General features: G+C 37.7%; 1 protein-coding gene across 1 annotated transcript; it reads right to left on the reverse strand.

The window, feature by feature from the left end:
- Positions 1-5276: 5276 nt before the first annotated feature.
- On the reverse strand, positions 5277-10555 carry LOC142358693 (histone-lysine N-methyltransferase NSD2-like). Its single transcript, XM_075410211.1, has 2 exons — positions 7556-10555; positions 5277-6424 (listed from the first exon to the last, which is right to left on the reverse strand). Exons 1-2 carry the CDS (start codon positions 10509-10511, stop codon positions 5655-5657), a joined length of 3726 nt encoding a protein of 1241 aa, XP_075266326.1. The 5' UTR covers positions 10512-10555; the 3' UTR covers positions 5277-5654.
- Positions 10556-14012: the final 3457 nt, after the last annotated feature.

Here is a 14012-nt window from a genome sequence, read left to right on the forward strand (position 1 = left end):
CTAAAAACAATACAATATCACAATCAAACTTCTCAACGCAAAAAATTCTGGAAAATTTTGATTTAAAAACCGCACTTCAACCAAAAAATCGCTCGATTAATTAAAATTTTTCACAGCTCAATTTCTCACTCTCTCGAAAACAGCGGTATTAACAAAAAACCACTCTCCTTTTGATCCACTCTTTAAATTTATTCAGCAACCATAGCACTCCAAAAGTTTTCACGCGTTTCATTAACTGCTTCAAAATTTACTCAAAAAAAGTGATGAAAAAAATAACCGGAAGAACTCCGGAAACGACTCCAAGTGGAAAACTAAAAGCCCTCACTGATGCGAAGCACCTCCTAATTGATTAAACCAAACATTTTGAAACAATAACACAAAAAAACTGGAAAAACTCTCTAAAACGATTAAATAAAACGTCTCAAAAAATTTGGAGCATTTATAGTTAAACTTCCCGTTGGATCAGTCATCCGACCAATACCTCGCAGAATATGTTTTACAAATACACGTGAAAAAACAGAAAAAACTAGAAAATTTTCTAACTTATTGCAGTGAAAAGTGTCCTTTCTAGATTTCAAGTGTAACTTCAGTGTAGCAACACCTATATAATTCATTTCAAATAAGAATTGTCACGAAAAACGACAAAGAAAACAATAAAATTGGCAGATATAGGCGAAAAACTAAAATAATTAAAAGCAACTGGCAAAATTTGATCAAATTTAATAAATTTCTTCAACGAAAACAACTCAAAATTAATACTAATCACATGTGCTACAAAACCAGATCTTATCCACAAAATACCTCAAATGCTATTAAAAATTGGAAAACGATAGAAAAATGCTGAAGAAGCTTTAAACCACGCAAAAATAAAAAAAATATCTAAAGTTTGCCACCAAAAGTGTAAAATTGGCTTCAACTGGTCATAAAAGCTTCCAACGCACTATTATTATATTAGATAATTGAGCACAACACTTTTAACTGAAAAAGTTTGAGTTAAATCTATAAAAATTGCTTTCAAAAAACCGCACGTGATGAAAAATTTGCGCTCGCTCAGCGAAAATTTTTCTGCACCTACTTTTCTCGCTCTCTCTTTCAAATAAGCTGAATCGCTGATTTCACTTCCTGTTTCAAATACACTCCAACAAAATTAACGGCCAAAAAATACACTCCACCAAATTTCCTCTTCGAGTCGTAAAAAGGACTTCTCCAGTACTCCTCTTTGAGTCGTAATAAAAAGGAGAGTGCCTAAATAATAGTCGTTGAGTGGCTGTCGGCGGCTATTAATAACAAAAATATCGTTTTAAAAAAGTTGTTCAATGTTTTCAGAAAATCAAGGTAACATTTCAGAGAGGCATTAACACGAGCATGTTGTTAATTGGAACGTAGGTTATAACGTAACATACTTTGGAGAGAAGGATAGACACTAAACATTATATCCCATAATAGCCATTCCACAAGAAACGTGAGAAAAAGTTGTGTAAACAACATTTTTAAGAATATTTATTTACTATACAGGTTTTTATTTTTGCCCTTGACATTGACGCAAATATTTACAATATTGAAACAGTTTGGAAATTTTAAAATTTTGAAAAATAAGAATTCAAAAACTATTTTGCTCAGAATTTGAAAAACAATTTTCAATAGAAAAAATTAAAGTGACGCCCTTATTCATTAACAAGACTTTAATTCTCGCAACAGAAAGTTGCAGAAAAAATTTATTTGTGAAGTCAAGCTAAAAAATTTTATAAATTTAACTGAATTGTTATCGGAAACTAGAAATCAAACCGAAACAGTTTGTAAAAGTAATCGAAATCTTCAAGAAATCACGATATTAATTTTCTTCCAGATAGTAATTTTTTTGAATTGATAGTTTACAAATGATGTTTCTCCTCCACAACAAAACAATTAAGCTAGTTGATATTTGAGGACAAAAGCTTAATTTTTTTCAACTAAGATTCTTTTTCAAAAATGGAGCAGACCCAAGCGAAAACAAATCTACTGTGGATATTTTTCAGTAATAGAATTTAGGAAACAAAAAAACCCAAACTGACGAAAAATCAGTTTAAAGACTTTTCTACATTCAGAAAAAATTTTCATGGGCATTCTTTTAATTTATTTTCTACATGTTAAAATCAAACGAAAACAGGAATCAATCTACACAAAAAAGCATCATTAACTATAATCCTTGCGCCTTGATTTCATGTGGATACAACTAAATTGTTTGTCACAAATTTTTTAGTCACAACTGTCAAAACATCTATGGAAGACCTTGAAAATAATAAAATTTCCCCGTAAAACAGTATTGGACGGCAAATGATGACAACAAAACAAATTTCACACCCACTCTTCTTGCACACTCGCCTTCTCTCAAAATGCAGAGCCAACAGAAAAATAATCTATTTCCCTCTCGCTGCCTTTCAATTTTTGTCAGCAATTTGACCTTTTCAGTTACTTTTTACGTGCATCATTTCTTGTTTAGATTACAATCTAACAAATTTTTTAATCAAAGGTGACTCTTTAGAGATTTGACTCTGCCGCTTTGTTAGAGTAAGCAACCGAACCACCACAAAAAATAATGAAAACAGAAAACAAATTACAAGACGAATAAAAACCATAAAAAAAGCAAAAACAGTAAATTTAGAACAACTTTAGCGTACTCTCATTAACTTAAAGAGTGATAAAATTTAACACCAAAAAACCCCCAGCTGTTACTTACTTTTGCCTGATCATATCGACTCCAGTTTGAATCAAATAATTATCAAAATACAAGCACAGATCGTTTAAAACACATAGCTTACAGACTCCGGAAACAACTCACTTTAAAACTAGGATCAATCGGCCACTACTACGTACTTCAGTAAACATTGTCTCAACATCTTTGATTCCAAAAAAAAATCAAACTGAGTCCTATTCGAGTCGTCATAGCAAGAATGAGATCCAAAATTACGCCCAGGATATCACTTCGAGGCTATTAAAATTCATTTCCAGGATTTTACTATGTCAGAAAAAATCCCATTTTGTCCTTTACTGTAAAATCAATTTATTTGCCATCTCATCGTGTGAGTTTATTTCTAGAGCAACTTTTGCCTATTGAAAACGCTACATTAGAGAAAATAATAAAAACAATACATAACGATAAAAGGGGGAAAACTAAGAGCAAAAGAAACACTACCAACACAAAAACTACCCACTAAAATGACAAAAAAGAAATAAAGTTAAAAAAATTTCCTTATTTCAGTGAAAACTCACTCGCCTAACACTCAAATTACTAGCAAAATTCATACGAGAGTCATACAAGGTAATTTTTTAAAGGGAACTGCTGAAAAACTTCTCAAATAGGGAGAAAATTTCAAAAAATAAACAACAGGCCAAAATGACACTATTTAATCCTAGAAAGACAACTTATGACTATAACCAATCCAATCAAAAGGCTACCAAATCTGCCAAAAAGTTAACTACGGCCGGCAAAGCTCCCAATTTTCCAAATTTTGACAAAAGAGTACAGAAATTTCTAAAAAGAGCTAAAAGGCTAACTGAAGTATAAAACATCAACTATTTTCCATAGTCTACCCATAACCTGGGGATTGATTCCATAGATTGTAGCCTGCCCCAGCCTGGTGGGGTAAATGTAGAATAACACGGACACCTAAATATTTCAAATTATAAAATGGCAGATCCCATAGGAAACTGTAAGACAAAGTGAAAAATGAAACCAAAAGTGTGACGCCTTTTTGACTTTTAGTAGCGAACTGATTGAGTTTAGTTGCCTCAAACTATAGTGAGAGAGCACCCTAGATCACAAAAAGTTCGAAAAATTAAGGAAGTAGAAGTCGCTCGACAACGTGCAGACAAGAATTTTGCAAAATGACAGACGACTACAATAATTTCTTCTAAACTTCGCTCGAGAGCCTTTAAATACCGTTAACAAGCAAATATAATCCAAACCTTACAATTATTTATGTGAAAAACCAATTTGACCATAAATTAGTCAAAACTAACTAACTCTGTTTTGAAAGAGCCATACGTGACTAAAATTTCTGCTCTCAGAAAACACCTACTATGTTCTTACACCTACTTTTCTCAATAAATCAGAACTTTATATGAGCAAAAACAACTCTCTGCTATCGACTTTTGTTCAGCAGATTGACGTAAACGCTTGTTCAATCGCCCAGCGTTTGATCGTACATCTTGCAATAAAAAGTCGATCAAAAAAAGCAGATCAAAGCATCTTCATGACTCTTATTCGAGTCGTTATAGCAACAATGAGAGCAGAAAGTTTGCTCAGACCATCACTTCGAGGCTATAAAAATGCATTTTCAGGATTTTTCTATGACAGAAAAATCTTTTGTCATTTACTACAAGATCAATTCGTTTGCCATCTTAACGTTTTTGAGTTCATTTTTAGAGCAACTTTTGCTTATTCTCTTTAACTAAAAGTGATAAAAACTTAACACCAAAATCCCCTAGCTATTCCTTACCTTTGCAGGATCATTTTGACTCCAAAATGACTCAAATAATTATCCAAATTTGAGCAAAGATCGTTTGAACAGCCTAAAGACTCCGGAAACAACTCACAGTAAAACGTGGCTCAACCGGTCACTTGTACATACTTCCGTAACCATTATCACTAACATTAATTCCTAAAAAAATTCATACTGACTCCTACTCCTATTCGAGTCGTTATAGCAACGATGAGATCAAAAAATACGCTCAGGCTATCACTATGAGGCTATTAAAATTCATTTTCAGGATTATACTGTCGGAAAAATCCCGTTTTTTTCCTTTACGGCATGATCGATTCATTTTGCATCTCAACGTTTGAGTTGGTTTTTTCCCTTGTTTTTCACACTAAATTTAATCTTGATCTCCACTGGATAACTTTTGAATTAAATATCATGAAATTTTTCTTCCGAATATCAGACGCCTGAAAACGGACTTTCTGTTCTAATGGCTATCTCTGCGGTGCTTTGCTTTTAAAAGATTTGATCATGTGTGTAAGTGCTCAATTTATTATGTAAGGACACCAGTAAACAATTGTTTATTATGTGCGATCACAAACAGATTGATTATCATGCTTGTCATCAATTTCGCTGGCTGATATCCTAAACGTAAGTATCAGACATCACGAAGTACTTTTATTACTTGATCTTGTTTTTCATTCAATTGCATTTTGAGAATGATTTCTAAAACTGTAGAACTTTGAAGTGATTATTCTCTTGACGTGAGCTTTCAACGATTCAAAAGCTCATGTTTTGTCACTACAGGTCAAAACATGATTGAGTTTCTGTAATATTTTATTCACCAATGACTACTCAAAACTTGTACAAAAGGTACACGACATACAGTTTGTTAACCACAAGCAAGAAACAAACAACAATACATAGTTCAAAAAGCTGCTGGTATTTTCAGCACAAAAGTCAAACAAATATTCAATCGAGAAATGCTATTGAATAGCAGTTTATTAGAATAAGTAAAGATAATTACAGCAACTGTAATTTAAGCAATTGGAATTTTGATTAGGGCAAATTAGAAGCAGAAAACCAGCACAAGGAAAGGAATAAAATCTTCACTGTCTTCGTAAAATATTCCAAAATAACCATATGTTAAATTAGGTATCAACACCGGGAAAAGTTTGCTTAATTAGCCTAAAATGGTCATCTTGCATCAGTTTTAGGTTCTTGTTTCATTCTCAACACACGCTCGGGACTTTTTGAAGTTCCCGAAGACAGATTTGCATTTTTATCAGTATCCTCAGTGTTTCTGAGAACGGGCTTTTTGCGAGGCGAACTTCTGCGGTTTTCAAATGAACTCGACAAATTTTTGCTCTCTGAATCCAAATTCTTCACTGACAATTTGACCTTCTTGCACGGGCTAACCACTGCTTCAGAGTCTGATGCTAAATCGAAGTTCTCTTTGTTCGCTGCCGAACTAGAAGACGTTGAATCCTCGTCACATGAGGAATTGGCGTCGACGCAGTCTTTACATTTCACTTCAACCCTGTTGACTTCAACTAAATTTTCACTTGAGTGCAATTTGCAGAAAGAGTTGTCACACGACTGACAAAAAGACGACGACGCTTTGCCGCAGACGTCGCAGAAGTGCTTCGGACAATCCCACTTGCCTGGATTCTTTTCAAGGTTCAAACATTTGAGATGATAACATTTACTACAGTCGCCGCGTGAACAAACTATGAGAGCTGAATCACCTTCTCCTGATCCACACCTATAACATATTCCCTCTCCCAGTTTCACCAGTCGTTTTCTGGAGAGCATCTGGCGTTTCCGTTTGCGCTCGGAGCTCTTGTTTGAGTCCCGCCTCGATTGAACAGAACTTGTTGAAAGTTTCAACTTGGGTTTATCGCCAATGAAGCCTGAACAAGACTCAGCTCCGCATAAACAAGGCTTCTTGGTGCCATCCACGATACCTAAAATATGTTTTAGAATCTTCAGCTCCTCACATGTGTTATGTCCCTTTAGAAAACCTATACGTTCTTAACAAAGTCCACAAATTCTTTTTTTAGTACAGACTACCAAAACCAAACAAAACACTTTAAAGCAGAAAAGGGACCCCAAAAAATTCCCACTAAACAACGAAGCTCTGCTTCCTCAACAGCTTCGGTGCTCCGTACACTTAGAGCTACAAAGCCTCAAAGAAATCCACAGAGACTTAATGGTCTCAGATTTTATCAGTTACCCCTTTTCTCAGGACGTCGGGCGAATTGCTCTCAAACCGGCTAGCAATAATTCGCTTTGGTAGTAGCCAGCTGGGAATTAGGGATTTTATCATTGAAGCGTTGCGGGGGGGGGGGTCGATCGTTGAGGGGGTGGGGGGTCAAGCGATGGAGAGCTAGGGCTGGGAGGGCTGCACGAGAGGGCAGCTTAGGGTTTAAATCGCATGGTGCAGGAGGCTGGACGGGGGAAAGAGTGGGGAGGGGGTGACTGAGACTATGAAACGCCCTTCACACTATGAAATTGTCTTCTCAACGTTTCGGTGAATCGCATACTGTTTATCCCGTTTTTGAGGACAATAAATCAAAAGAGTCAGATAAGAAATCAAGCGAAAAAATGCATTAAAAAGACCACAGATCTATTATACTTGCTACAAACTTCGTTTGAGAGCAATTAATAACTTTTACTCGAAACAGTTAATCATTCCGAGGAGACTTCCGGTTTTCTAAGCACCAAAAATTTTGTTTGTTTTTAAATGGAAAAGCACAAAGTGAAGTGAAAAAGATCCCAGTGAAATTTTTTCAAGGAAACAGGATCTTTTCTATGAAAACTTCAACACGGGCAACTATTTGACTTTCATTATCAAAAATATACCTGTCTCTTAAATCAAGCCTTTAGTAACTCTAAATAGGGAACGTAATATGTGCTATAACTATAACAGCTAGACTCTACAGTGAAAAATAGTGTGACAATCTACTCTTACGTTGAACAGATTCGCCCGAAGTCTAATAAGGTAATATTTGCCCAGCCTCTACTACATATAGTGAAATGCTGCAAGCGAAACAAATAGTGTAAAAACTTGAGTTTTCTAGAGACATATAACATACCGAGACTACTGAGATTGTAGTTGAACGTCAACTCAGTATCGGGAGGAATCTCGAGTTTAGCAAACAGTCCCACCCTATAGTCTCCATTAACCATCCAAAGCTGTCCGTCACAATTCGGCTCACAGCTGTGGTTCATGAACCTCGAGTGGCATCCTTTAGGCTTCGCATCTACCACTCGCTTCGAATCCAGAACACAAAAGTAGAAGTCTAGCTCACCTCTGTCATTCTGCCTCTTTAGCCTACGCTCGTACTCGTCGTAATCAATCAAATCGCCACAATATTCGTTCACAAACTGCCCAGGGTAGATTGTCTGCTTGTTTTTCAGCCCCCATCCTCTATCTCCACATTTGAAATAGTACGTTTCTGCATACTGCGCTCTTGCAAATCTCTGGTTCTGACATTTATCCCCAGCAGCACACAATTTAGGATGACACTCTATTAATGTGTAGCGATTTTCACAATTACTCGAAGGCCCGCATGGATCCACATCATCAGGCGTACAGGAGCAGGTTGCATAATTATCCAAGTCAGCTTTGTACACTTTGACATTACCCTGAGGTATATTTCGAGTGACGTACTTGTAAGGTGCCGGAGTCCTACTATTAGAGGATCCGTTCAATCGATCAATCAGTTCTCGTTCACGCTGAGCCGTGAGTTCCCGATGAGCAGTTGTGGCATCAGACAACCCCTTCTGAAATTGCTTGTTCAGAGTCGAATCTGTTCCCTTTGAAGCCGTGTCATTTTCCTCGAAAGAGAAAACACGCCCAATCGATATCCACATGAAGTCTTTGGTTCCATAAAATTGAACAACAAATTCACCCTCTTTATGCTGCTTTCTAAAAATGTTTTCCGGAATCTCTTCTGGCACAGAAATTTTGGCTGGCCACCACCGGAACGCCCCACATTTGACCCAGACAATGTCACCAAATCGGGGAAACAGTCCCGCCTGACAGTTTTCACAATGCCATGGCTTCCCATCAGGTGGCTTTCCAGATAGCTTTACACATTTGGGGTGAAACGCTGCAGGACATAACTCACACAAGATTAGATCGCCACCAGTGCCACAGAAAAAACACCAATTGACGTTAAGATGATCCATAGTTTGAGTTTTCTTTTTAGTAACTGAAAAAATGCTCTTCCGAGCTAATCCAGGAGCCCTTTTAGACGCACAAAAATGTGCTGGACATATAATGTAGTTGTGACTGAGTATTGCACTACCAGCAGGAAAGCAGCGCTCCTCTGGTTTCTCTGCTTTGCCACAATGGTATGCCAGTGGACATTTCAGGCACTTGGTCAACTTCCCAATGAAGCACAATTTGTTCGCCGCTGTATCATGTGGAAAACAAGATGCACACAAATGTTGCGGACACTTATCGCGCTTCTTTTTCGGGGAGCTGAAATTTTCATTTAGAGCTGGGTATTTATCAAGACACTGCACGTGATAAAGCTTCCTGCAGTTAGAAACTGTACACTGAAAAACTTCACCTTCACTCGCTCCACTTAGTGATTCTTTACAAGAGAAACATATCTTGATACCCGCCATACAATCCGCACATTTGAATCCAACATCCGTCTGTACTTTTACCAACTCTTCCTCGGGCAAACAGGCAACGTGGTACGCATTGAAACATTCAATACATGCGAGCATTTGCTTGCCATCGCCTTCGCATTTTAAACAAATTTTGTCTCTAGCATTTGGATCAGCATAGAGAGCTTTGAAGGGGTCAACAACCTCAACAATTACAGGTTCTGGTTCCGGTAGTACAGCATCTTTTGCTGGTGTGGTGCTCCTTTTTTCTTTTAGCTGCTGTTTCTCTATTTGCTTCTGAATCTTATCTAAGCTGCGTTTAATTGGTGATTTTCCGCCTTCACCCAAAAATGCAGCCGCCTCTTTAAGCGTCAAAACGTTTCGCGAATCACTTTTTCGGGGTTTTCTATCTTCGCTATATTTGGACTGGGGACTAAGTGTATATTTATACTTCAACTGTTCTTGTAATCTACTCAGATGGCTAATAACAACCTGCTTCAGTTTCGAGCGACTACTTTGCAAGGCTTCCACTATCTCAACATCTATCAATAAATGTTGGCAATTATTCATATCCGAACCAATATTAGCAAAAGTGGTCTTCCTTGGAGATGAGCTACGACTCCTCCGACTACTCAATACACTCGAATTGCTATCATCGAAAGAGCTCGTAAGTGACTTTGTTTCTCGTTTTGCTGAATCATTGTCAATCCTCAAATCTATTACAGCATCAGCGCCCAAGTTCAAGCTTTTACACGAGCGGAGATCCTCAGAGGATAATTGAAACTGAGTATAAGTCAATTTAGCTTTTTGATTGTCGATTTGCTTTGTTTGGTCGAATTCTTCCATTAGTTTTGATAACGCTTTTTCATCCAATAGGTAGGTCGTTGAGTCATAAACACAAATACGTAAGTCTCTAGTTGGTTCAGCCTTGCTTCTATTGTTCTTAACTATGTTTTCTTTTGCTTGCTCAGCTTCGACTAATTTCCGATTGAGCATTTCAACTCGATCATTGGATTTGAGAAAATCAATTGCTTCCTTTACAGCCAACTCCCATTTCTCACGATGCCTCTGACATACATTGGTGACACTCTTCTTATCAACTAACTTCAGTTGAACAAATTGCTCTTTTGATAGGAAGGTGACTAGTCGAGCCGGGGATATCCACTGATGTTCTAGTAAGGGTCCCAGATACTGGACGTGGTAACGATTCCCTTTCATTTGGTACCACGGCTTGTCATCGTCGCCTCCATTCTCATCTTCACTGACCACGGCAGGCCACCATGGGTGGCCCTTAACATATGCCCAAACAACATTGCCAGGCTCAAAACAACCACCCTGAGATGTAGACTGTGGCTGTACTGATGATTTACTAGCGGACTTCAATGACTGCTCATCCTTTCGACTACCGTTCTTTTCATCAGGAGTCATCAAACTCTGAAAATTTTAAATAACATCCCATCAGATTTACTTGTCTGTCATCCTACGCTAATCTTGCTAATCTAGAAACACAAACACAGAAAGAGCAGCTCTCCTTCAAAACCTAAAAATCTATTTGGAAAATACAATTTGAGAATAAACCAATATTTCAAAAGCACACATAATACCCCTAACAAGCATAACACGAAGTCTACAACTTGCAATTCAAACACCTAGTTCTGCTCTCTTGATTCTCAATCACTGAGGGCGATGATCAATTGAAAATGAGTAACTTTTTCACAACAAGCAGCAGCTCCTAATTGTTATAGTTTTAGCAATACACGGAATATCATTCTACGCATTCCCCATTCTATTATCCGGGGAATGTAATGGGGCAGCCTTTTCGCATAGCCTCCTATAAGTAATGTGCGGTCTACAGGTTTCAGTGCGACAAAAAAATTCAGCTTATTGAAATTTTCAGTCATTCCAAACAGAAACGCTCACTTAGTTGTTCAGACATCCAAATCTCAGTTTTGATCTAAACCATAGCCGAAACACCTATTTCACGTTTGGAAATGATGGTCAAACATATCAATGGTCAACAATCAAGACAAAGAGCAATTGAAAATTGCGACTGATCTACAAAGAAAACTCTTTAAGAAAACCCTAATGTGCGTAATACTATTTTTCACTTCATAACTTTAATTCGCGAGTGGTTTTATTCACACTTTTGAGATAACGTTTCTATCAGCGGCAAAAAAATGCACAAAGGTCGGGCGGATTGCTCTCAAACGACGGTCAGCAGGTTGCTTATCGACAGCTGAAGTTTAGCGATATTAGATTTGGTGGGGATGCAACCGGGAGGGGGTTCAAATCGCCAGGAGGAATAAGGCGGACAAGTGGAGTGGTGGCGGTGGGGTGGGGTGGGGGGGGGGGGGGAGGTGACTGAAGGAGCCGGTCAAAATTTAGACCGTATTCTTAAATTCAAAAGTTTAAGAGCTGCCCTTCACACCATGAAAAAGTTACCTCAAAACAGTTTCAGTTTATCGCATATTTAGAGACTAGTAAGGCTCTAAGAGAGCTGCTCAGCCACATAATGCCTTCGGGCTTTACCTGTCTATCAAGTATTATAAGTTAAAAGGGTTATACGAAAAAACGCATTAAAAATAACCACAGGACTGATATAATTGCTAAAAACTTCGTTGGAGATCAATGGAAAATTTGTCCAAATTCTGAAAAAATCTCATCAATTATTCTGCCGAAACCGGTAAACGCCGACTCTGCTTGATCACCAAAATATACAAAAATGAGGTAAAAGGGGTAAACAACAAGCCAAATTACAGAATCAAAAAATATTTAAATGCCAGCTATAACCAAGCAATCGACCTTCTGACAGTCTTATTATTATAACGCCAACAAATATTTCTAAATAAACATCTTTCGATCCTCAAAAAATTGCTCTTAAGAAAATTCAAGAAGTGAAAAGACAGAAAATGTCAAAAAAGAGGAGAGGTCAAACACTGATTAATCAATTTTATCACACAAAAGTTAACAATTCAAACCAGTCACATCAAAATGTCGCCAAACGTGATCGAGTACAAAGAGGCTAAAAAGCGGTTAAAAATAGTTTTAACCGCTTTTTAGCAATACCATTAAAAATTAGATCAAAAATGCGCATGAAGTCTTAAAAACAAACATTACTAACAAATATAACATCGCGTGAATTGCTCTCGAAAGACAAGCAAGGGATTGACTTTGGTTGAAGCTAGCTAAAATCAATGGAGGGCGGCGATAAAAACTTGGGTGGTTAATTAGTGGGAGGGTTCAAATCACCCTTCACACCACGAGCACCAACCACCTCAAGCGTTCCTCAGCAGATTCGCTGCACCGTACAATTAGAGCTCATTAAAGCGTTAAAAGCTGAGACTTACAGCTCCCATGAATTGCCAGTTTCTCCCGCTCCGTTCAACGGAAAGTCAAATCACTCGAGCAAGCTTCAAAATTGTCAAGAAAACAATCAGGTAACAACTTTTCAGACACAAAAGTATAGAAGATAGATTCAAACATCGTTCGAGAACAGTAAACACAAAACACGGCCGGCAGATTGCTGCAAATTAGCCGCCATTGACGCGCTTGATGCAAATCGGGACTGAAACAGAAAAAGAAAAAAAAGTAGAAATTGATAGAAATTTTTCAAAATTTCAAAAAATGTTCCAATTCGGAGAGCCGTTTGTTAGATTCTAAAACTATACTTACCTTAGCTTTTAAACTGAAAACTATTAAGCTTAATGTAAGCTAGCAATCGCTCTAATAAACTTTGATAACCTAATGCATCATGGCTTAAAGACCGGGAGTTATCGGTTTAAACCGTTTCTTTTGATTTTGCTCTTTTGACATTGACTGTATTCACATTGCGCAATTCGATGCGTGAAAGAACTCAGAACACATTCACTTGAAACAGTGAATGAGGGCCGCCAGAAGTCAAGCTTGAAAACCGTGACTTATTGTGAACAAAAAACGCCATCAAAAGGTAAGGCGAATTAAAAAGGGGAGCTCCTAAAAATAGCTGTTGAGGGGCTGACTTCGACTATTAAAGAGTCAAATACAACCGATTGATGTCGGACGGATAGCTCTCGAACGACTGACGGTAGCTCAATTTTGTGAACTTTGCTTCAACCAAATTTAAAGTAAAAATTAGTCACCTGTTTAATATTGTGATCCAGAGCACAACGCTGATCGAGCTAACATAAAAAAGTAAAGCGCATTAAAATTTACTCGAAAAGTCAAAAAGGTCAAGGAAAAAAGATCGCAAAGAGACACGACAAAAATGCTTCCAAATTCTTTAGAGAGCAATTGAAAATTCGCCCAATGTATTATTCCTTGTTGACACGTGTGAGAAAAAGCCTTGGGACCATAAAGTTAACTGAAACCGAATAATTATGCACACAATTTGCATCACGTGAACAATAGGCTTGCTAAAAAAATGATGGATCAAAATAAATTAATCATTGATAGTTTTTGCACTTAAGTTCGTCTGCTAAATATGACTAAACGCTTAAATTCTACGTGCGGCATTCAAAATTACATTTTGCTTCAAATACATTCCAATTACTAATTGGTCAAAAAATAAATAGTTTGACTTCAAACTGGACTTTAAAACATAATCCAAGAAACTAACATAACCGACTGATGTCGGGCAAATTGCTCTCAAAGAACGCAGAGCAGTTGGTTTTGGTAGTAGCTAGCTGGGGCTTAGGGGTGGTAACATTAGGCGGGGCGATGAGCGGAGTCCGGGGGGGGGGGGTGAAGAGATTGGGGGAGAGCCGTACGAGAGGCGGGTCTCAATGGTCAGATGAAGTATGTTGGGAGTGTTCGGGGTGGATGCGGGGGGGGGGGGGGGTGACTCAGGGTGTCAAGCTTTTGATATTAAGGACCGTCCTTCATAACATGAAATTGTCTTCTCGAAACAGTTTCGGTGAATTGCATACTGAAAGACTATAGAGACTAGTAAGG

The sequence above is a fragment of the Convolutriloba macropyga genome, chromosome 2, assembly GCF_964194025.1.
Source record: "Convolutriloba macropyga chromosome 2, txConMacr16.3, whole genome shotgun sequence".
In the NCBI taxonomy this organism is placed as follows: Eukaryota; Metazoa; Xenacoelomorpha; order Acoela; family Convolutidae; genus Convolutriloba; species Convolutriloba macropyga.